Source organism: Danio aesculapii, chromosome 7, assembly GCF_903798145.1.
Source record: "Danio aesculapii chromosome 7, fDanAes4.1, whole genome shotgun sequence".
Classification (NCBI taxonomy): domain Eukaryota; kingdom Metazoa; phylum Chordata; class Actinopteri; order Cypriniformes; family Danionidae; genus Danio; species Danio aesculapii.
This window is the reverse complement of record NC_079441.1, coordinates 14,965,395-14,991,124: the sequence shown is the minus strand read 5'-3', so window position 1 is coordinate 14,991,124 and position 25,730 is coordinate 14,965,395. Positions and strand designations below refer to the sequence as shown.

The 25,730-nt window shown below is 34.8% G+C and overlaps 1 protein-coding gene across 1 annotated transcript in view; it reads right to left on the bottom strand.

The window, feature by feature from the left end:
- Window positions 1-25,730, bottom strand: part of nav2a (neuron navigator 2a) — a 98,460-nt gene that overhangs the window by 14,901 nt on the left and 57,829 nt on the right. The window contains 8 exon segments of the mRNA XM_056461087.1: window positions 219-372; window positions 1,691-1,863; window positions 4,399-4,559; window positions 6,620-6,743; window positions 7,965-8,048; window positions 16,963-17,037; window positions 17,361-17,384; window positions 22,643-22,695. Of these exon segments, the coding sequence (XP_056317062.1) occupies window positions 219-372; window positions 1,691-1,863; window positions 4,399-4,559; window positions 6,620-6,743; window positions 7,965-8,048; window positions 16,963-17,037; window positions 17,361-17,384; window positions 22,643-22,695 (848 nt within the window).

Below are 25,730 nucleotides of genomic sequence, written 5' to 3'. Positions count from 1 at the left end.
ATGAAAATTAGGTCTTACCCTAAAATATTAAGTGACCACCCTCATTTTACAATTAAAATGTTAATAAAACCAATATATATTGTCCAAATTCCCTAAGAAACGGATGTATATCTAACTTTTTGGCATAATGTACTCGTTTATGCTGGCCACTGTTTTCTCTAAAAGCCCTGCTGCAGAATGAGGCACTGTGGGTAATGTATGTGATTAGTGTGTCAGACCTGCATGCGGTTCATGGCCTCTCTGAGCTGGTCAAGCTGATGTGCAGAGCTCAGAGCCTCCAGCCGAATGTCTGTCAGCTTCATCTCCTTCTCTCTCAGCTCGTTCCTCAGCTGCATCACTGTCTCCGCTTCACCGTCCAGACAGTCTGACAGTCTGCAAACAACAACACATACACGATTTAAAAACTTGTCTGATTTAGTTTAATTTCAAACGGCATTTTCATTTATAAAACAAAGCCCTGGCCTCCTTAAATGTGCCATTAATATCCCTAAGCGTTATTTTAGTATTATTTATATACAATTTTTATATTGAATTTTTTTTGTTTTATATTTTCAGTTTTAGTAATTCTATTATGTACCTTTGTTCTTATTTTAAAATTATTCTTATTATGGTGGTTCATTCCACTGTGATGACCCCTATAAAATAAAGGACTAAACTAAAGGAAAATAAATAAATGAATTAATACATCATTATTATTATTATTATTATTATTATTATTGTCTTTTTTATACGCATTTTTTATTTATTTTAATCAAGTCATAGTTTTAGATCAGATTTAATTGAAAAAATAATTGTCCTACTTATCAATATTTATCTAAAACCATTTAATTTTTGGAAAAACAAATACCTTATTTAAAAACTAGTCTTAATTTGTTTTATTTTTGATTTAATTTTCATGACCTCCTTAAATGTGCATTAATATCAGTCACTAAGCGTTATATTAGTATTTTTATGTACACAATTTTATTCTAAATTGGTTTTAATTTTTATATTTTCAGTTTAGTAATTCTATTATGTAACTTTGCTGTTATTACTATTATTATTATTAATATATATATATATATATATATATATATATATATATATATATATATATATATATATATATATTGTTTATTTTAATTAAGTCATAGTTTTATTTCAGACTAAATAAAAAAAATAATTGTCCTTCTTATCAATATATATCAAATTATTTTCCAACCAGTCAAGTTAATTGAGCATTTATACCTATTAATAAATTTTTTCAATTATATAATATATTTAAATTATAAAATATATTATAGTATGATAACACAATACTGTAGTTACTTATAGTTAAAAAACAGTGGTCCAGAAATCTTACATCAGTCCATTTTGATTTGTGTTAAAATAATGTATACTAGCATATTTGTTTGCATCTTTCATGATTAAATGTCATGATCAAACATCAAGTTTCTCTGATGCCCTCTTGTGGTAAATAAACAGAAAAACACTTGCAGCTTGTGCTTTCCGCCAACACAATATCACAGCAATTCATAACTATTTTGCACAACAACAGAGAGAAAAAAAAATTCGCTATATATATATATATATATATATATATATATATATATATATATATATATAGTTTTGTAACCTTTACAAATATTTATAATTATTTTACATATACAAACATGCATACAAATAAATAAATAAATAAAATTGAACTTACATTGAGCTGGAGTGAGTGTTGCGGCGCAGCAGAGCCGTGGAGCCGCTGCCGTTATGAGGGAGTTTTGGTGAAGATGGTAGAGAAGAATCGGTCATCTCCTCGATGTCGGAATGAGACGATGCTGATTTGGGGGATTTCTTCTTACTGAAGGCCTGTTTGAAGGAGCTGCGAAGCTGCAATGATAACAGAGACATATCATGAGTATAGAGTTACAGAAAAACACCAGAATGATCAGTGGAAGCAGGACACAGGAAACACAGCAGGACGACACAGAGAAACAGCACAAAATGAAGAGGCAGAGCTGGGCATCATTCACATCTAGCAGTTTGAAGATAAAGTGGAGTTTTTGATGTGCTGTTTTATGTATAGTTGTGAATGTACTTAGCTTTTAGTTTTAGGAATTAAATACTTCAGCATAGAAATCAAAACCAAACAAAAATAAAATGAAAATTATAATTATTTTTTGGAGAATGGAGTAAAGGGTGTGAGAAACAAATCACAAGAAATAAGCTTTCTAACCAACTAAGTGAGTTGAGGGGATTTTTCGTCTACTATTACCCATCTTGTTTGTGGGGTTCCTCTGAGTTCTATTTTGGGACTTATCTTATTACTTTTATATTTAGGGCTTGCAGGCAAAACATTTCTACAGATTTTTGTTACACTAAAATAAACAGCATTTTTAAAGCATAAATAAATATAATTACTCATGAATCACTAAAAAGTTTTGTATATACTTGAGTTTTAGACTGTAGTTTTAGTTTTACAGCTATTTTGACAGTTATTATCATTACTAACGAGAAGTAAAGATGGTAAATATTTTATATAAAAATCAAAACAAACAAAACTAAATTCAAATTTTAAAAAATAAAAATAATAATCATAAGTTCATCATGAAACATCACAATAAAAAACTGCAACAAATCACAAGAAATAAACTTATAAACAACTAAGTGAGTTTAGGAGATGTTTCTTCTACTATTACCCCTCTTGTATGTGGGGTTCCTCAGGGTTCTATTTTGAGACCACTTTTATTCTCACTCTATATACTTCATACCTTCATTTAGGATTTTCTACTAACATTCCTGTGTTATATTAAGATTAACATCCTTTTAAAATCATAAATAAATATAATAATATAAATAATATAATATAATATAATTTTTTTTTAAATAAGACAGAAAAAGAGCAATAAGGGAAAAGCGGACTGGAAGCACGGGAAGAGTCAGGGGGAGGAAGACAGTGAGGTTAGCAGGTTAGTGAAGCTGGTTAACCAAGACTCTCTAAACACATTCTTACCTCATACACCTGCCATATGAATCGACAGCACAGTGGAAAACAGAGACAGAGAAGCACATTCAGCCGTGTGTGTGTGTGTGTGTGTGTGTGTGTGTGTGTGTGTGTGTGTGTGGTGTGTCCAGCAATGGACAGTACTTCACATGAAACTATCTACCACTAACAGGAACAACTACTACTTAACTACATTAAGAGAATCTTAATGTAGAATCAGAAACTTTTTTTGACAGGTTAAAAAAATAAGAATAATCAGGAGCTCAGTTGTGAGCCGCTTGGCTCATAAGTTCCTCTGACACAATAAGAGCCACGACCATTTGAGCATTAACGATTAACGCCTTAACAACTGATGATTAGAGATTAGCTTAATATTGTGGAAGAGGGACAAATTGTTTTTCAAGATGTTTTGATGAAAAGAAAGTTGAAATGGTTTGTTTAAAAAAAAAACATTTCTTGTGACACTCTAAATGTCTTCGCTTTTGAGCAATTTAATGCATTCTATGTCTAAGTTGTATAGCTATAAAAGTTAGCCTGTGTATATAGTACATAAATCTACAAGGACAGCTAATCTCAGGTCAGGACTACAGTTTGGGGATACTATTTTTTTTTTCAGAGGCTCTTTTGGACTCATATTTAACATACGTATTCACATTCATCATCTGACTCGACACCTCCAGCACAGGTCACCAGCTACAGCCAGCATGACACAACGAAACAAAAAGAGCATTATTGAACTCTATGTACAAAATAAACTAACTTACACTACAAAAACCTATTTGAGTTTCTCAATTTCTGTTGAACACAAAAGAAGATGTTTTAAAAAAATATCCATAAATGCTATCCATCGACTTTCATAGTGTTTTATCCTACTACCAATATGTTTTTTTCAAAATATCTTCTTTTTTCATGTTTAACAGAAAGAAACGTACAACGGTTTGGATATATTTGAAGAGTTTAGATGCAAAAACCTGTAAGTGCCATCTGAAACTGTCTTCTAAAATGAGCATTTTTCACATGTTCCTATGTGTAGGGTCAGTCATTTTACTTTTGTCCTACAAAGAGTAGGATAATTTACTATAACCTACATAGAGTAGGTTATATTTATAGCCTTTGATGTGAAAACTGAACATAAACATAGGAGGCTGGGAAAAATTAAAAGTTTTAGAAGAAAATTTCGGACTTTTCCAGCATTCGGAGGTTTTTGCATTTGAACTCATTTTAATTTTAGGTAAAATCCATTACATTTTTGTAACACTCAAGGCATGTTTATTTGTGTTAAGCGTCTTTACACAAAAACACAACAGACAAATGTTAGACACAGATAAAGGTAGAATGCAGAAACACAACACAATGATTAGCAGTGATTAGACAGTTGTCAGGATGTTAGACATTGATGCGAGGAATGTGTGCTTGCTCACCCAGTTCTTCTTCTTCTTCTTGCTGCTGGAGTCGGGGTTGTCCATGTTGGAGCCCAGGCTGGAGTGACTGGTGGCACTGGTGATGCTGGAGACGCTGTCAGACGAGTGCTGTCTGCGCATACGCAGATCCGGCGGCGCTCCCAGCCCTGAACTGTTATTACCTGACAAGTAGAGAAGAATTTTAGATGCCATCAAAAACAACAAAACTACAACAATATATGAGTACGTCTGACAATGTCAATTCAATTCAAGTTTATTTGTACAGATAAACTTGACAATAATTATTGTTTCAGAGCAGCTTTACAAAAGGTGAACATTACTGCATTACAGTCAAAATCAGAAAAGTTACAGAGTTGTGTATAGGACGGACATTGTTTATAAGAATAGTTAACCTGCAGTTATATTGTGTTTAGTGTTCTTTCAAAAAAGGTGACGTCTGTGTGTACATGTTCAATGAAGTGTATTTGTGCATTAAGTGTGTGTTGTCAATATGGCAATATTTGAAAAATAAACCCCAAAAAACATCTTTAATCAAACAGTTTTGAATAATAAATTATATCAAGTAATCTCTGACAATTTAGTTTGTATGTGTATCCATGAATAATTTGTGATGAAAAATATGAACTTAAAGACCTATATTTTGACTATCCTCACCTCCTGAATCATACAGTCAGCTTCAGTTGTATAATTGTCATATATTTGTGTGTCTACACTACAATATTTGTATAAACAATTGCATAAAACTACTTTTCTGTATTATTTGTAATTTCAGTAATAAAATAATTATGTTGTGCCTGTCCCTACATTCCAGTCACTATAGACTCTTTATTATACATATAATATAATATAATATAATATAATATAATATAATATAATATAATATAATATAATATAATATAATATAATATAATATAATATAATATAATATAATATAATATAATATAATATAATATAATATAATTTTAGAATACATGTACATAAATCATAGTATAGTATAGCATAATTAATTTTCTCACAGTGTTCATTCATTCATTTTCTTTTCTGCTTAGTCCCTTTATTAATCTGGGGTCGCCACAGTGGAATGAACCACCAGCTTATCCAGCATGTGTTTTACGCAGCTCATGCCCTTCCAGCTGAAACCCATCACTGGGAAACATCCATACAGACTCATTCACACACAGACACTACGCACAACTTAGCTTATTCAATTCACCTATAGCTCATGTCTTTGGACTTGTGGGGGAAACCGGAGCACCCGGAGAAAACCCACGTGAACACGGGAAGAACATGCAAACCCCACACTGAAATGCCAACTGACCCAGCCAAGGCTCGAACCAGCGACCTTCTTGCTGTGAGGCGATTGTGCTACCCACTGCGCCACCGTGATGCCTTCTCACAGTGTATAATATATTATTATAATATTATAACTAGTATAATATAACATTTTAAATGATAAAACTATTATTTATGGGAATTGCAATAAAATTATATATATTATATAAAAATATAAAGTACTTTGTGACAGAATCATTACATATTTTGTTTAGTTGAAGTCAGAATTATTAGCCTCCCTGGATTATTAGCCCCCCTGTTTATTTTTTCCCCAAGTTCGGTTTAACAGTGAGAAGATTTTTCAACACATTTCTAAACATAACAGTTTTAATAACTCTTTTCTAATAACTGATTTATTTTATCTTTGCCATGATGACAGTAAATAATATTTGACTAGATATTTTTCAAGACACTTCTATACAGCTTAAAGTGACATTTAAAGGCTTAACTAGGTAATTAGGTTTACTAGGCAAGTTATTGTATAACGATGGTTTGTTCTGTAGAGTATCGAAAAAACTTTAGCTTTAAGGGGCTAATAATTTTGACCTTAAAATTAAAAACTGCTTTTATTCTAGCCAAAATAAAACAAATTATAATTTCTCTAGAAGAAAAAATATTATCAGACATACTGTGAAAATTTTCGTGCTCTGATAAACATCATTTGGGAAATATTTAAAAAAAGAAAACAAAAATTCAAAAGGGGGCTAATAATCCTGACTTCAACTGTATATAAAGTGTTTCGTGACAGAATGCTCAAAAATGACCATAAATTTATACACCAAATAAGGTACAGAACTCATTTAGGTCACTTCAAATGCCATATGATTGTGGTGAGTTTGTTGACTTTAATTGACCGCATGTCTTGATGGATTATTTCTCTCTCTCTCACCTGTGCGTTCACTCTTGCAGGTGAGTTCTGGTGTGTTGATGACACCATTAATCGCCGCTTGAGCCACTGCGTTTTGCTTCTTTAGCAGCTCAATGGTTTTCCTCAACTCATTCAGTTCAGAGTCCTAATATAAAAAAAGATCACAAACAATATATTCTCTATTAGACTATTACTGAATCCATGTCAGCAGCAAGGCATCTTCATAGCAATTCGTTCGGATGCATTTTATCAGGCTCCTATCTTTATGTTCAGTTATTCACTTCAAAGTCTATGTGAAAACAAAATTTACAATGTTTACAATTAATCCAAGCAAGTTAATAATGAAAGGTAATATTCAATCAAAACCATTTGCTTCTGCATTTGGAGTGGTGGTCCTTCTCTGTTGACGTCAGTTTAATGGCATCAGCCACAGTATTCTTAACTATGCCACTGTTCCTATTAATTTGCTACAAGAGATTTATGCACAAAAATAAATTCCCGCCCTACTCAATAATTAATCTAGAAAAAAAAAGTCTCTGCAACTTCTAGTTCATGCTGACTTTTAAGGCAATGAAAAAACCTGCTCATGGCCATAAAAGTGATTTAACTGAACCTACAAAAATATAGCCTTAGAAAAATGCTCATTTTAGAAGAAAATTCCATCTGAACTCTTTACATTTTATATAAATTACATTTTCTACAAAACCGCTGTGGTCCAGTCTAGTGAAATGTGTTTAGTCGGTTAATGAACAAGTGTTATAATAAATGCATGTGTAAGGGGCAGTTCACACAGAATGTGTTTTTCCTTTCAAATGTGCTATATTTCTATAGTTTTTTAATCTAAACATGTGCTTGATGTGTGACCGTAATGCTCACGTCTTGTGTGTTTTAAAGGACCATGCACATGAGCGGTGGGAAGTTAAAAGATCTTCAATTTTTACAGTGGTGGTCATCACTGTCAGTTCAAACGCAGTGGACTCATTCACACGAATGCGTTTTTGCTTCTAAAAATACAAGACACAGTGCTCAGGAATGGTTTGAAAAAAAGCACAACATAAAGCATGAGGATATCCAGACACTGAGCTCCTGTAAACAGAAACTTGCAGCAATTATACTGCCTCTGAGCTCTTCTGATTAGTCCACTGCTTTGGAACTGACAGTGATGAGCAGAACTGAATGTGAAAGTTGAAGATCTTTTAACTTGACACAGCGTCTAAAAAACTGTGCCGCTCATGTGCGTACACTTCAAAATATGCGAGACGTGAGCATAACAGTCAAACACGTCCATCAAGCCATGTTTACATTAGAAAAGTAGCGCATTGGAGAAAAAATGCGTTCTGTGTGAACTCAGAGTGATCATATTTACTTTTTGTTCTGCGGTCATAGTGAGGCTCTTGAGTCGGATGGTCATGTTGCCCAAACTCTGCTCAAATGCTGCCACCAGGTGGGCCTGAAAAGGACAGGACAACAGAGACTAGTTTAAACATGGAAAAACGATTCATTCAAATTGAAAATACCATTTCTTTTCCCTTTGCGTGTATGTGTCATAATCCACTATTCATAAAATACATGGACATTATGCAATCTGCCTTTAAGGAGGTTACATTTCTTTGCAAGGACACTGAGTGACAAATGCATTTTTCTTAAAACATGAACTGTGTGACCTGTATGTGAGAGGACGGCTTATTGAAAAGTTCTACTGAAGCATTGAAGCTTAAACTTACAAAATAACAACCTTTATCTTTAATCAAACACTTAGACGTGCAATCTAAACTCTGGCCCGTATCCCAGACCACCAAGCAGCAACAGAATGATATTTACAGTCTCAGTTCAATTCATGTTTCTCTCTGAATCTAATTTTCCTCGTATAAAAGTAACCCAGACCACCAAGCAGCAAAAAAGAATCATATTTACGGTTGCAGTTCAATTCATAGTTCTCTCTATACACCAAAAAAATGGTCACGCATATTAGTACAAGAATAAATTGATAACATAATAAAAGAAACTGTTTAAGGATCAGCCCTAAAATATTGTCATTTTAAATTTATGTTGTTTTTTTGTCATTTTAAACATGTGCTTTTTAATCATTTAAAAGACAATACAATTTATTATGATCACTTATAGTTTTCTATATGTTATTATAAAAATCATTACCATTTTACAGATACTTTGCCATTTCATTTTCCAAAAAAACTGAAAAATCTTTCTTTGTAAAACTTTTGCCTGAAACTTTTCTACCAAATTAATCTCACTTTACAATAAGAATCCATTACTTTATTCACCAACATTATTGTAGTTAAAATTTACTAAGATGAAAATATACTTTGTTTGCATTACAAGAGTTGACTTTACTTAAAAAAGTGAGTAAACCCATTGCATTACAAGAGTTGACTTGACTTTACTTAAAAAAGTGAGTAAACCAATTGCATTACAATAGTTGACGTTTCTTAAAAAAGTGAGTAAACTCATTGCCTTACAAGAGTTGATTTCACTTAAAAAAGTGAGTAAACTCATTGCCTTACAAGAGTTGATTTCACTTAAAAAAAGTGAGTAAACTCATTGCCTTACAAGAGTTGACTTTACTTAAAAAAGTGAGTAAACCCATTGCATTACAAGTGTTGACTTTACTTAAAAAAGTGAGTAAACTCATTGCCTTACAATAGTTGATTTCACTTAAAAAAGTGAGTAAACTCATTGCCTTACAATAGTTGATTTCACTTAAAAAAGTGAGTAAACTCATTGCCTTACAAGAGTTGACTTTACTTAAAAAAGTGAGTAAACCCATTGCATTACAAGAGTTGACTTTACTTAAAAAAGTGAGTAAACCCATTGCCTTACAATAGTTGATTTCACTCATAAAAATGAGTAAACTCATTGCCTTACAAGTGTTGACTTTACTTTAAAAATGAGTAAACTCGTTGCATTACAATAGTTGATTTAACTTAAAAAAGTGAGTAAACCCATTGCCTTACAAGAGTTGATTTCACTTAAAAAAGTGAGTAAACTCATTGCCTTACAAGAGTTGATTTCACTTAAAAAAAGTGAGTAAACTCATTGCCTTACAAGAGTTGACTTTACTTAAAAAAGTGAGTAAACCCATTGCATTACAAGTGTTGACTTTACTTAAAAAAGTGAGTAAACTCATTGCCTTACAATAGTTGATTTCACTTAAAAAAGTGAGTAAACTCATTGCCTTACAATAGTTGATTTCACTTAAAAAAGTGAGTAAACTCATTGCCTTACAAGAGTTGACTTTACTTAAAAAAGTGAGTAAACCCATTGCATTACAAGAGTTGACTTTACTTAAAAAAGTGAGTAAACCCATTGCCTTACAATAGTTGATTTCACTCATAAAAATGAGTAAACTCATTGCCTTACAAGTGTTGACTTTACTTTAAAAATGAGTAAACTCGTTGCATTACAATAGTTGATTTAACTTAAAAAAGTGAGTAAACCCATTGCCTTACAAGCGTTGATTTCACTTAAAAAAGTGAGTAAACTCATTGCCTTACAAGCGTTGATTTCACTTAAAAAAGTGAGTAAACTCATTGCCTTACAAGCGTTGATTTCACTTAAAAAAGTGAGTAAACCCATTGCCTTACAAGTGATGACTTTACTTTAAAAATGAGTAAACTCGTTGCATTACAAGAGTTGATTTCACTTAAAAAAGTGAGTAAACCCATTGCCTTACAAGCGTTGATTTCACTTAAAAAAGTGAGTAAACTCATTGCCTTACAAGCGTTGATTTCACTTAAAAAAGTGAGTAAACCCATTGCCTTACAAGCGTTGATTTCACTTAAAAAAAGTGAGTAAACTCATTGCCTTACAAGCGTTGATTTCACTTAAAAAAGTGAGTAAACTCATTGCCTTACAAGCGTTGATTTCACTTAAAAAAGTGAGTAAACTCATTGCCTTACAAGCGTTGATTTCACTTAAAAAAGTGAGTAAACTCATTGCCTTACAAGCGTTGATTTCACTTAAAAAAAGTGAGTAAACCCATTGCCTTACAAGCGTTGATTTCACTTAAAAAAGTGAGTAAACTCATTGCCTTACAAGCGTTGATTTCACTTAAAAAAGTGAGTAAACTCATTGCCTTACAAGCGCTGATTTCACTTAAAAAAGTGAGTAAACCCATTGCCTTACAAGCGTTGACTTTACTTTAAAAATGAGTAAACTCGTTGCATTACAAGAGTTGATTTCACTTAAAAAAGTGAGTAAACCCATTGCCTTACAAGCGTTGATTTCACTTAAAAAAGTGAGTAAACTCATTGCCTTACAAGAGTTGACTTTACTTAAAAAAAGTGAGTAAACTCATTGCCTTACAATAGTTGATTTCACTTCAAAAAGTGAGTAAACCCATTGCCTTACAAGTGTTGACTTTACTTTAAAAAGAGTGTAAACTCATTCCAATACAAAAGTTGACTTTACTTAATAAAGCGAGTAAACCCATTGCCTTACACAAATAACAAAAAGCAAAAATAAAGCAATTACACCTTTTAAACAATTGTATTTTAACAGCCTGTTTAACAAAAAAAGGCCTTATTGTAAAATATTCAAAGTATCTTAAACTGTGCTTACACATCAAATATTTTAATTGAACTTTTTGATTAACATGAACCAATTTGATTTAATCCTCGTAAGATATCTGAAAGAAAATATCAGCAACAAAGTAAAACTCTTCTAAAGTATATATACTACAAAAAACAGCTTCTTCAGGGTCATCGCCTCACCTCGCATCCAAGAGGCTCCTGCTGGCTGTCATTAGTCTCTGTAAAGCCTTTCAGTCTGTATTTTTCTTTGTGAAAGAGAGCGTGTTTCTCTGCGCACCCATGGGAAGGGTAGCGGTTCAAAGGGAGCCACACAAGAGGGCCGATCCCGTCAGAACAAACATCTCTACAGCTCCTCTGCTCTTCCATAGATAGCCGAGCTTCAGATAAGCACAACTACAGCATTATATTAAGACGAGAGGCTCCTCCTAACACTGATAACTGAGACAGACAAAGCAGAGAAGCCGCCTGAGGCCTTGACATGTTTTACTGACGTCTCAAGTGCTTATTGTTTTTTTCGTTTTAGATATTACTCACTCTTTAGTGACTGGAAAGCCAGAAAAAAAGGGTTCACTGCAATCACATACTTTTCTTAGGAGTTTTTGAACTGTTTTTAAATAATGTATTTTAATTACAATTTTAAATACATTTATTAATTAAAATCCATAAATAAGAAGCGTTTTCTAGACAAGTAAATACTGTTTTGTTTCTCAGAAATAAGTCAAAAATAAATTTAATTACCTTGATTTACAGAAACACCCAACATATTTATTTTATATAGCAAAAATGGTCACGCATATTAGAATTGTTTAATTACATAATAAAAGTCTATATTTAAGGATGAGCCGTAAAACAATGCACTCAAACAAATGACATTTGCTCTTATTTACATTTTAACTACTTAATTAAAATAAGCTGAAACAACACAATTCTTGAGGTTGTTTGGAGACAATTCAGTTGTTTTAGGTTCAATCTACTCAAATTTTGTAAAATCTAATAAGTTAACATAGTTCCTTCGTGTTGCCCCAATACAAATCAATTCTGAGGAACCCAGATTTTTTTGCATTGTATTTGTCATTTCAAATTTATATATATTTTTGACAGGTTTTAATAATTTAAAATTTGATACAATTTGTTATGATCAGTTGTAGTTTTATATATTGCAGAAGTATAGATCAGAACAAGTACTTTTTTTAGTTTTTAAACAAAACCTATATTTTTTCTTAAAACAAGCTAAATAATTTGCCAATGGGGTAAGCAAAATAATCTTATTTTTAACCAAAATAACCAAGTTTATTTTACTTACCCCATTGGCACATTATTTTACTTGTTTAAAGGAGAAAATAACAGAATTTTGACTTATTCCCAGCAGGCACACAATGCCATAAGACGTTGATATTAGGTTAGATTTAGGTTGTGATGTCGGGTGACCAACATTCAATGTGCGTTATCCAATAACGGCGTCAAATGACTTTGATATTTGGTTGATTTTAGGTTGCATTGGTAAGCGACCAAAATCCAACGTCAGGCCAACATCTTAAGACAACGTCATATGGACATCAAATAGTGACATTTATTCGTCAGGTATGGCAACCAAAACCCATTGTCTGATAGACGTCATAGTGGTAACATCCACCAGCGGTGTAAAGTAACAAATTAGAAATACTCAAATGACTTTACTTACCCTTGAGTACATTTTTAGTGCTATATCGGTACTTTTACTCCACTTTTTTAAGTCACTATTTAATTGTTTCTTGTCTATGGGGATTGGCTAAGTAGAAAAATCAGTTCTGTGATTCCTGTCCAATCAAATTGCACATAGAAAAGTAAATCGCATCATACTGAACAACATCAAGACATGGGCGCTTTATAAATGCAACAAACCATTAGGAGGCACTACAAGTGTCCAAAAAGATGTCCAAAATCAGGACACACAATGCCCCAGAGTCTGTTTAGACTGCACGTCACTGATGAGAAGATGAAGGATGTTTACTGTATGGTGTCTGAAATCGCTAAATAGTCTTAAAAAATAACTACATGCACTACAGGATGTTACGTTTACACACACACACACACACACACACACACACACACACACACTTGAGTACTTTTAAAAGGGCTACTTTTTACTCGTAGTTAAGTAATATTTACAAAAGATACTTTTACTCTACTTGCACTACATTTTTGGGCAAGTAATGGTACTTTCCTTTGAGTAGGATTTTTCAGTACTCTTTCCACCACTGACATCCACACAACGTCAAGCAGACATTGATATTTGGTTGTTTTTAGGTTACATTGGAAAGTGACCAAAATGCAACATTGGACACTGGCGTCAACCAGATTTTCATGTCATGTCATTTTCATCCGCTTATCCGGGGTCGGCTCGCGGGGGCAGCAGTCTTAGGAGAGAACTCCAGACTTCCCTCTCCCCAGACACTTCCTTTAGCTCCTCCGGGGGGATCCCGAGGCGTTCCCAGGCCAGCCGAGAGACATAGTCCCTCAAGCATGCCCAGGGTCTTCCCCGAGACCTCCTCTCGGTGGCACATGCCTGAAACACCTCCCTAGGTAGGCGTCGAGGACAGTTACAATGCCCGGTTACGATGCGGGCCCACCACCTACAGGGGGAGTCTTAAGGGGCCGGTGCATTGTGGAATGGTCGAAGGTTAGGACCACGACAACCTGATCTTCGGGCACAGAAACTGATTTTCATTTCCAAACAAAATGCAACGTCCCACAACTTTGGGGTACAACATCAATCTTACGTCATGTTGACGTCCTGTGCCTGCTGGGTTACTTCTGAAAACTAAATATGTTTTACTATACTTCTTGATTTAAGAACTTTTAGATATTTGGACTTTTTTTTAGTGTGTGTCTGAATATAAGCTAAGTAAAACAGCGTTCTGCAAACATATTACACACGCAGTTTAAATCAACCTCATTTAGCGCCTGTCAAAAATAGTCATTGTCAAGAAGTTGACAAGTTAATGGTGTTACGTCAGAAACTGTTATGCACACATGAAAATCTTTTTAGTGCACATTTGAAGTTCTCTTTTGTTAAGTAGCTCTGAAAATCATGTCTAGTTTGTTCTTACATGACAGGATTGCTTTGCCTTGGGCAGAAACAACTTGTCTTTGTGATTTACACATGCATTTATCTTAAGCAGGACTTGTCAAAAACACTGAATGCAGTCTGTGCTCCCCTTTTTCTTTAGTCATAAAACATACAATCAAACACAGTATGCTTTCTCTGGTGGAAATGACATGTATCTGTTCTGACTTGAGTTATTCTGTGTAGTCACGCATTATATAGAATTTTACAAATCTCCACAAATACAGAGAGTAATTTATTTTTCATGATTGCAGTATATTTTGTAAAGTAGCTTTATGTCTCATAATATGACTTGAAATTTATAGTTTCAACAAATACTATATCTCACAATTTGAATAAACTTCGTATAATTGTGGCTATTACTAAAAACTTTGACTATTTTTCATCAATGTAACTCAGATCATGACTTACACTCACCGGCCACTTTATGGCATAGATTCAACAAGGTACTGGAAAATTCCTCAGAGATTTTGGTCCATACTGACATGATAACATCACGCAATTGCTGCAGATTTGTCGCCTGTACATTCATGATGTGAATCTCCCGTTTCACCACATCCCAAAGGTGCTCTTTTGGATTGAGATCTGGTGACTGTAGAGGCCATTTGAGTACAGTAAACTCATTGTCATGTTCAAGAAACCAGTCTGAGATGATTCACGCTTTATGACAGAAAATATCCCCCACACCATTACACCACCACCAGCCTGAACCGTTGATACAAGGCAGGATGGATCCACACTTTCATGGTATTGATGCCAAATTCTGACCCTACCATCAGAATGATGCAGCAGAAATCGAGACTCATCAGACCAGGCAACGTTTTTCCAATCTTCTATTGTCCAATTTTGGTGAGCCTGTGTGAATTGTAGCCTCAGTTTCCTGTTCTTAGCTGACAGGAGTGGCACCCAGTGTGGCCTTCGGCTGCTGTAGCCCATCCGCCTCAAGGTTGGATGTGTTGTGTATTCAGAGATACTCGTCTGCATACCTCTGTTGTAACGAGTAGTTATTTGAGTTACTGTTGCCTTTCTATCAGCTGAAACCACTCTGGCCATTCTCCTCTGACCTCTGGCATCAACAAGGCATTTGCGCCCACAGAACTGCCGCTCACTGGATATTTTCTCTTTTTCGGACCATTCTCTGTAAACCCTAGAGATGGTTGTGCGTTAAAATCCCAGTAGATCACCAGTTTCTGAAATACTCTGACCAGCCCGTCTGGCACCAAGAACCATGTCACGTTCAAAGTCACTTAAATTACATTTCTTCCCCATTCTGATGCTCGGTTAGAACTGCAGCAAATTGTCTTGAGCATGTCTACATGATTAAAGGCATTGAGTTGATGCCATGTGATTGACTGATTAGAAATTTGTGTTAACAAGCAGTTGGACAGGTGTACCTAATAAAGTGGCCGGTGAGTGTAAATATTAGCGTTGTGACTTTTTTCTTGACTATTATGACATTTTTACCTCTGAATTGACATTATTGTTCTAAAATTAAAGTAAATCTGACATTTCTGATCTTTTGTTTTTCTTATAATCGACAAATTGTCACTATATCTCACAAATGTTATTTTATGTCACTGAAAATTGTGATTATTTTTCATCACTGTAACTCATATCTCACAGTATGGTATTTATATATCAGCATTGTTAATTTTTTAACCTTAAACTTTTTTAAGAGTTTTTTTTTCTAAAATTAAAATCTTATATCTGACATTTCTGATCATTTCATTTTGTTTCTTATCTTTGAGAATTTTTATTGTTTATACACATTTAGAGCTCAGAATTGTCACTATTTCTCACAACTGTTATTAAGTACAACTTTCTAACTCAATGTTGACGTCTCAGAACGGTAAAGAACAGTTTGTTCCTCACAAAATAAAAACGTTTCCACCTCAAAAAAGTGATCTTTGTATCTCTTACAGTATGACAGATACTATATCTCATTTTTCACAAAATTAATCTCACAGTTTGGCATTTCAGTGTGGAGTTTGCATGCTCTCCCCATGTTCACATGGGTTTCCTCCGGTTTCCCCCTACAGTCCAAAGACATGCGCTTTAGGTGAATTGAATAAACTAAAATGGCTGTAGTGGATGTGTGTGAAGGAGTTTGTATGGGTATTTCCCAATACTAGGCTGCAGCTGGAAGGGCATCCGCTATGTAAAACATATGCTGGATAAGTTGGCGGTTCATTCCGCTGTGGCGATCCCTAATAAATAAAGGGACTAAGCCGAAGGAAGGAACTTTTGTAAGACAATGAGTTTACTCACTTTTTAAGTAAAGCCAACTTTTTTAAGTTAATAAGTTTACTTACTTTTTTAAGTAAAGTCAACTTGTGTAAGCCAATGGTTTATTTACTTTTTTAAAGTAACTAATAATTTTTTACAGTGTAATCTCCTAAAACAAAACTAACTGAACAGGTTTATCTACACGGGTATGTACACGTTAAGCAAAGGGAAACTGTATTACAAACACACAATAGCCGATACAGTAGACGTAGCGCTTTTGTATGAACGCAATGACAACTGGAAACTCCGATGAGGTCATGATCGACGCTGACATTAATCAACTACTCGACCCACACAGGCGTCACTAGGATTACGATAACACCATTTAGATGACGCCTCAGGATGACAACTGACACCAGATCCTGAATTGGGAATAAATTATGCCCTATAGATATAATAAAAGAATGAATGCGTCCACCTACATTAGCACTGAGTTGCGTCGTCAAAGCGGAAACCTTTTCCTGGGAGGCGTCCAGCTCTCGCCTCAGCTTGCGGATCTGGAGGAGAGGGGTTGAGAAAGAAAAAAAAGGAAAAGTGCACATGAAAAGAAGAGGAAACACAAGGAAACCAGGTGTGTGTGTGGTGGAAAGGGAACTTTGTGATTTGGTATCAAAGAGAGGAAACGGTTTGCAGGTGTATGTACAGGATTGCACAGGTGGATGTAAAGATCACAGAGATGTGCGGCGAAATCAGATCCCACCACGAATCCGCCCTCAGTTTGTGTTCATAACAGGTCAATGGTGGTGAATAAACATGGTTCACAGGTATGTGTGGGGCCATATGAGTGTTGTTTTTGCGAAAAGAATAACCCAGTCCTCACCTCGGATTGTGATTTCTCCTCCGTCTGCGAAAATAGAAAGACACGGTAGTTACTAGAGGAGTATTTACACAGCTTTTCTTGTTTAGCTATTGAAAAATGAGCTTCTGTCTCTCCTGAGGGTATTAAATGTACACCGGGGACAGAAATACACACCTGAAAATGAAGGGCATGATTTCTCCCTAAAGCGCTAGAGAGGGATTTTTTGTGCTCTTTCTGTGATTTATGAGCTCAGCTGTATTGGAGAAGTGGGATTTGTTTGATTATCATTCTGATTGATTTGTTTGGAAGTCTGTAACCAGACAATGGGGATCATGTCGACATGCTTCTGTCTGTCTGTCTGTCTGTTGTGTTTGCATTTAGGCCGAGAATGAAAACAATTAAAGTGTTATTCATCAATATTTACTTTAATCCACTGTACATTAGAGTACATTATGTACATTTAGGTTTAATATTTAAATTATAATGATTATCATACATTTTTACCATGAATTAAAGAAAAAAACACAGGTCATTGAGGGTAACAGTTTGTGTTGAGAAAATTTTAGACCTATAATTATTTAATTTAGTTTTAATGAATACATTTTAAAAATTTTATATAAAATTTGACAGAAATGTCAGAAGTAGCTAACAGAATAATACTAAAATGTAATTTTACTTAAACACATAACTATAAATCTTAAAATTTACAGAAACTGTTTGGCGTTTTGAGGGTTTCCCCCTATAGTATAAGGAAATAATGATTCAAAATAATTTGCCATTTTTATTTTCACAAAATGTACCACATTAAAAAAATACTATAGTAATTTAGAGTAAATACTATAGTGTTTTTGAACCATACTGTAGTAAAGTGTTTTTATGATATATAATACAGTATTTACAATCCTACTCCTACTGTTTTGGAATGAATGCTTTAGCATATTCTAACATTATCTATAGTGAATTGACAAACTGTAATAAATACTGTAGTCTACTTTAGTTTTTACTACAGAAAAGTGTGGTGTGTTGTAGTATAATATACCCTATAGTTTATCCCCTATATAAAATACAGTATTGGGTCATTTGTCACTATGCAATACTATAGTTGTTGTGTTACCATAGCAACCACAGAATTACCACAACAGATTAATTCAAGTACTAAGTATAGTCAAAGAGCATAGAATCACCAAGAGGCGACACTCAAGTGCGATTTGGGAAACAGCCACTAGATGGCGCATTGGCCATTTTGGAATGAAAATAGAGCAACAGCATATTATAAGTCTGTAAAATAAACTATTAAAAGTGCTGATGATTGTTATAGTAAGTGTTGTATTGTCGTCTTTCAGGTTGTATCTCAGCTTTAATGCGCTTTTTAAATAAATAAATAAAAAACAAAGCAGCTGCTTGCCATCACGACAGCAATAAGATCCAATGGACAGCTGACCGCTTTCACTCCAAAATGGTGGATTACGGGGCAGTTGCAGGGCGTTGCTGTTGCAATGGAACGTTTTGGAAACTCTTTGGTATAGACAAAGACTATAGAATACACAAGACCTGTCACTCATATACTTTAGAATGGGGAAAAGTGTAACTGTCAATATGGCGATTGAAGGCCCGCCTTCTAGTACAGGAGCCAATCATCGATCCCTACATGGCGAATAAAGCACGCCTTCAAGTACAGGATCCAATCAGCAATCGCTATAGAATGACGGGGGAGGGGCTCAGACCAGACATGACTTTCTGCAGATTTTGTTTGATACAAACATTTAGAAATGAAACTAAATAGAAAGATGTTGTTTAATTGTATTGGTTATACGTAATGTCATGTTCGTGAAATGTAATCGTAAGCTTGGCAAGTAGTTTTGGAGAATTTGAAGTTTCCCCATTCAAACAGAATTCCTAAGCATACTGCCCGAGAGGCGTTTCAAAGATGGCCGCCGAGTGAAATGACTTGCCTTAAAGGGACTTTGGTTCAAAAACGCTATAGTATTTATTATAGTCCATTATAGTATACAGTCTAATATGCTTGTACTCAAGGTTATTTAAGTAAATGAAACTAAAATCAAGACTCAATCTACTGGTCAAAAATAATTTTAGTTAACTGAAGTAAAATAAAAAACATTATAAATTAAAAAACTAAAACTAAATGAAACTAAGAGCAGTTACTGAAAAACAAACTGAAATAAAATATTTTGCCAAAAATCGAATTGTTTTCTGCCAGTAGATGGCACTTTTACAGTCAAACATGTTTATACACAAAGTATTTTGAATATAAACATAAAATAAATTCTAACTCTTTTGTTTTCTTCAGCTGTCAAAATTGAAACCAGACATGTTTAGCTTTATATCGTGTTCTTTTATAAAGAAGTTTGTTTGATTTCTTCATATTTTTACCTTTATGCATTTATGCAAAAATTCTTTTATTTTCATTTATCCTTATTGTATTGCTTTAGTCGACACTGGACATGTCCTGTTAACTCTGCTAAACTATAATCACTAAAACTGAAACCAAATGTATAAAAACAAATTAGAAATGTGTTCTCAAAATAAAACCTAAACTAAAAATAACAACAAAATTAAATAAACTAAAATCAAAACTGAAATTTATTTTCATATTTTTAAAAAGGTACAATAAAAACTAATTTACACATGCACTTACTATATAAAATTTAAATTTTAAACAATTTAGTACAAGTTTAGGTACAGATTCAGCAGGTTTAAGAATATTTCAATTCAATTCAACTCAATTCAATTCATCTTAATTTCAATAGCGCTTTTTTACAATATATATTCTGTCAAACATCTTAACATAGATGAAGTTCTAGTAAATTAAAACTGCTTCATCCAGTTTTCACAGTTAAAGTTCAGTTTAGTTCAGTTCAGTGTTAACTTATAGCCGAGATTTGAAAAAATACTCAATGACAAATGAATGCTTTAGAAAATAATAGCATACTAGTTTTCTTTATGTGTCATGCAGCACACACACATATTGTAACAACACCCACCAGGTGCGTTACGACATCTCACTATAATGATTTTCTTCTGCCATTGACATATGATTGACAGCAAGACAGACAGTCACATTAAAAAGCATCATTGTCTGACTATCACAGCAATACATAACATTGCCCCATTGGCGTATTTCGCTTTAATTACATCTCGCTCTCTATAAATGTGTTCATACAGACTCAACACGATGATGACGCTGGAATTTAATCAATGCTCCTCTGATCATAAGCTCTTTGTTTACTTAGATTGCAGTGTCATTATATCTGGCTTTAGCTGAATGTTCAGTTCTCTGAGAACACAATGAATGTTTCAAAAGCAGCACAGAGTCTTGCTAAGTGTGTTTCTAAAAGACACTGTCTTTCTGCATGACAGCTGTCACCCACATACGCAAGCAAACACACCTTACAGCTTCCATTATCAGACAAAACACAGCCAAAGAGAACATCTGAAACTGTTGAATGAGAACTAATACAATTAAATACTGTATACACTCCAAAAATTAGGCTTGTTCAGATTACTTATTTAAAATGAACTGAAACAACACAATTTCTGAGTTTTTTGGGGGAGGGGACAACTTAATTATTTTATGTTCAATCCACTTAAATTTGAAAAAAATTAACTAAGTTAATTTAATTCCCTCGTGTGGTCAAAACTCAAATCAATCGTGTGGAACCCAGGATTTTCTACAGTGTGTAAGCATTTTAAGAAGCACACACACACACACCGGTACTTAAATTTAAAGGGATAGTTCACATAAAAATGAAAATTACCAAAATATGAAAATATCATTCTCCGTTATGTGGTTTCAAACCTTAATGAGTCTCCTATTGGATACAAAATAAGCTATTTTGAAAAATGCTGGTTGCTGGCACTCATTGACTTCAATATTAGGAGAAAAAATACTATGGAAGTCAATGGGTGCCATCTACTGTATCAGCATTTTTCAAAACATCTTCTTTTGTGTTCAATAGAAGAAACTAAAATATGTTTTGAACAAGTGATGAGTAAGTAAATTATGACAGAAATTATTTTGGGTGAACTATACTTCACATACAGTAAATCACATACAGTAAATAGTTCTACATTATAAATATATGTATCTGCAAGCTCCTACCGTGTATCCCCAAGAAGAACCGGCTCTCCCCATAGAGAGAGTCGCCATCATCATGATTTTCCACTATTCTGCTTCTTTCTAAATAAACTCCTAAAGAAAATAAGCTACAGCCTGCACTGTTCCATCTGATCTGCAGACTATACATGTGTGTGTGCTGGAGGGAGTGTGTTGTTCAATCAGCTCTGCAGGTGAGTGGAGCCTCCCACCTGGAGGAGTGGCAGACTGATTGTATTCTGGAGAACCACTGGCTGAGGCTTACTGTGCACTGCAACACTCACACTAACAATAAAGCATTATAATGAAGATCTGTCTGTCTATCTATCTATCTATCTATCTATCTATCTATCTATCTATCTATCTATCTATCTGTCTGTCTGTCTGTCTGTCTGTCTGTCTGTCTGTCTGTCTGTCTGTCTGTCTGTCTGTCTGTCTGTCGTTCTGTCCATCTATCTATCTGTCCCGTCTGTCTGTCTGTCTGTCTATCCGTCCGTCCGTCCTTCCGTCCGTCCATCTGTCTGTCTCCTTGTCTGCCTATCTATTGCTCTGTCTGTCTGACTGACTGTCTGTCTGTCTGTCTGTCTATCTGTCCATCCGTCCGCCTGTCCATCTGTCTGTCTATCTATCTCTCGTTCTGTCTGTCTGTCTGTCTGTCCATCTGTCTATCTACCTGTCTGTCTGTCTATCTAACGTCCGTCCGTCCGTCTGTCCGTCCAGCCATCTGTCTGTCTGTATATCTATCTGTCCATCTGTATATCTATCTGTCTGTGTGTCTCTCTATCTATCCGTCCATCCGTCTGTCCTTCCATCTGTCTCCTTGCCTTTCTATCTATTGCTCTGTCTGTCTGCCTGTCTGTCTGTCCGTCTGCCTGTCTGTCTATCTGTCCATCTGTTCATCTGTCCGCCTGTTCATCTGTCTGTCTATCTCTCTATTGTTCTGTCTGTCTGTCTGTCTGTCTGTCTGTCTGTCTGTCTGTCCGTCCATCCATCCGTCTATCCATCTGTCCTGTCTGTCTGTCTATCTATCTATCTAGAGCCCTATGTCTCCATCCATGTCCAACCATCTATGTTTTTGGCTCCCTCCATTCATCCATGTACATTTCTACAGTTTGGTGTTGTTTATTGATGTTTATGTTTACTAAGAGTATGTATGAACCAAAGAACCCACTTCGGGTTGAAAACTTACCGTTGAATAGACGGATGAGGTGCTGGACACCAGTGATAGAGATGACCCATGAACTAAAAAGGAAAAACACACAGAAGTGTTAGAATTGCAGACATTAAGACTGACTTTAGCAGAAACTTTTTCAAAATTGACTTTGTTTGATAGTTGCCAGGCAACCAAACAACACCCCAGGTCAAAAAGTATTATAGGCATCATATATCATGCAGCAGAAAGATGAACTCTTGAAGGAATCTACAAATATTAAAACACACAGAACAGATTACATCCAGATTGAATGACACATGCTTGTTTTTCAGAGCACCTAAACGCAGCGTTAATCTACACAGAAAAACACATGCAGATAAAAGCATCAACCCACACATACAGTTTCTACCAGCTAAACCTTTAATTAAACTTTCACCTGCCCCGACAAGATGTGACTCATCAGAGGTAATAAGAGCATCAGTCAGAGACGGCAATGCCGATCATGACTGTGAGTTCAGGGTGTGACTTCAAATCATTTCCCAAACAAATCACAGACACCAGAACAACCACAGTCCACCCACGAGCCGCTTGGCTTTTCCTGATGATGCCATATCAGCCCCGAGGAAAAGCCAAATGGCTGCCTGGGTGTGATGTGGAAAGGGTTAGAGATGTGAAAATCAAAGACCAGCGATGCTTATGAACCAGACTGAGGACCACCCAGAAAACCAAAACAACTTCTCTGTGTTGGGAGAGTGGTGTGTGTGTGTGTGTGTGTGTGTGAGAGAGAGAGAGAGAGAGAGAGAGAGAGAGAGAGAGAGAGAGAGAGAGAGAGAGAGAGAGAGAGAGAGAGAGAGAGAGAGAGAGAGAGAGAGAGAGAGAAGAACAGATTGTATGATTTGGGGAAGGAGGAATTCTTCATAGCCTGTTTAGTAAAAAATATTATTATATACCTACTCACATGATACCATGATGTGAGTGTACTTTGAAATAAATGATAAATAAAGTTACGGAATGGAGGAAAATATACAAATGACTGATAGAGGGATTAATGGATGGATAGATAGATAAAGGATGGATCGATAAATGAGTAAGTGGATGAATGGAGGGACAGATATGAATATGAACAGATGGATGGATGGACAAGTAAACCACAAATGGAGAGGAAAAGTAGGTTATATATGGAAGAATAGATTGGATAGATGAATGTATGGATGGATGGATGGGTGGATGGATGGATGGGTGGATGGATGGATAATTAACCAGATTATAAGTATGAATGGCTGTATAGATAGATAGATAGATAGATAGATAGATAGATAGATAGATAGATAGATAGATAGATAGATAGATAGATAGATAGATAGATAGATAGATAGATAGATAGATAGATAGATAGATAGATAGATAGATAGATAGATAGATAGATAGATAGATAGATAGATAGAAAGACAAACGAATGAATGTATGGATGGATGGATGGAAGGATAGATGGTTGGATGGATGGATGGATGGATAGATGGATGGATGGATGGATGGATGGACGGACAAGTAAACAACAAATGGAGAGGAAAAGTAGGTTATATATGGATTAATAGATTGGATAGATGGATGGATGGATGGATTGATGGATGGATGGGTGGATGAATAATTAAATGGATTATAAGTATGAATGGCTGTATGGACAGACAGACAGACAGACAGACAGACAGACAGACAGATAGACAGATAGACAGATAGATAGATAGATAGATAGATAGATAGATAGATAGATAGATAGATAGATAGATAGATAGATAGATAGATAGATAGATAGATAGATAGATAGATAGATAGATAGATAGATAGATAGATAGATAGCCACAAGCTGAGGATGTGAAATGTATCCTCTTCACTTCCTGTGTACAGATCACATCCTCTCTTAAAGCTGTTCCCATAATCCCTCAAGGGCTTTGATAGAGCTCATGTTTCACAGTCACAGGGTTCAGTGGCACACATACAGTATCATATTTGGATTCTGAAGAGAATGAACACAGCTATAAACCTGTATTTGGTTTCAAATGTCACAAAAGGCACAGTTTGGTAATACTGGGTTACTGTGTCACCTTTACACTCTTTTACACAGGCCAGTTTACAGCTTAACTCTTTTAGGCTGCTTTGTCAAACACCTTCCTGTTGTTAGTGAAGAGACTCACTACAGGTAAAAACGACTTTATGTGACAAAACGCTTTATGTACACAATGATCATTCAAATGTCTGTCACTGCAAGTGTTCAGAGAGACGAGAGCAGAGATTGTTGGTTTAGTGAAATGTGTGAATAGACTGAGGACGGACAGACAGGCTTATGCTGGATTGACGTGTCTGTGAGTTGTATTTCAGCACAGTTCAAGCTGACGCAAGATGCTGCAAATATTTACAGCATTATTAAAAACCATTACTATTCTTATAGGTAGCGCTCAAAATCAATCAGTTATCAGGAGGAATACAGTCAAAATGCAGACATGATGATTGTTAATGCAACTAAAGGGATAGATCACCCCAAAGTTACAATTCTGTCATCATTTACTCATTCTTGAACACAAAGGAAGATCATTTGAAAAATGCTGGTAGTTAGCTCCTATTGACTTAAATAGTTTTTTCCTTACTATGGAAGTTGATTGGTCTCATCAACCAGCATTCTTTACCAGAAATTGCTAAAACACTTATTTCAGTGTACTTCCAACTGAAACTTAATTAGTAGGGGGTGTGCTTTCTTTTGTACATCATTCTCTCATAGCAACTAATATTGATATCCAGTTGCTATGGATGGTTGATGTTGACAGAAGGACTGCCACCCCAAACATAGAAGAAGTTTAGCAGAAAAAAAAACATTTTTAAGTGAACTAACTTGCAAGAATTAATTATTCACCAGCAAACTAATCATAAATTTTGATTTCATGCAGACTTTAAATATCTTCCTTTGTATACACACACACACACACACACACATATATATATATATATATATATATATTTTTTTTTACAATCCTATTTGCTGAAATCATGCTGAAAAAACCTCAACGATTGTGTTATCAAAAGGAAAAAAATGTGTGAGACTGATAATGGCAACAAAAAAAGAGAACAACAT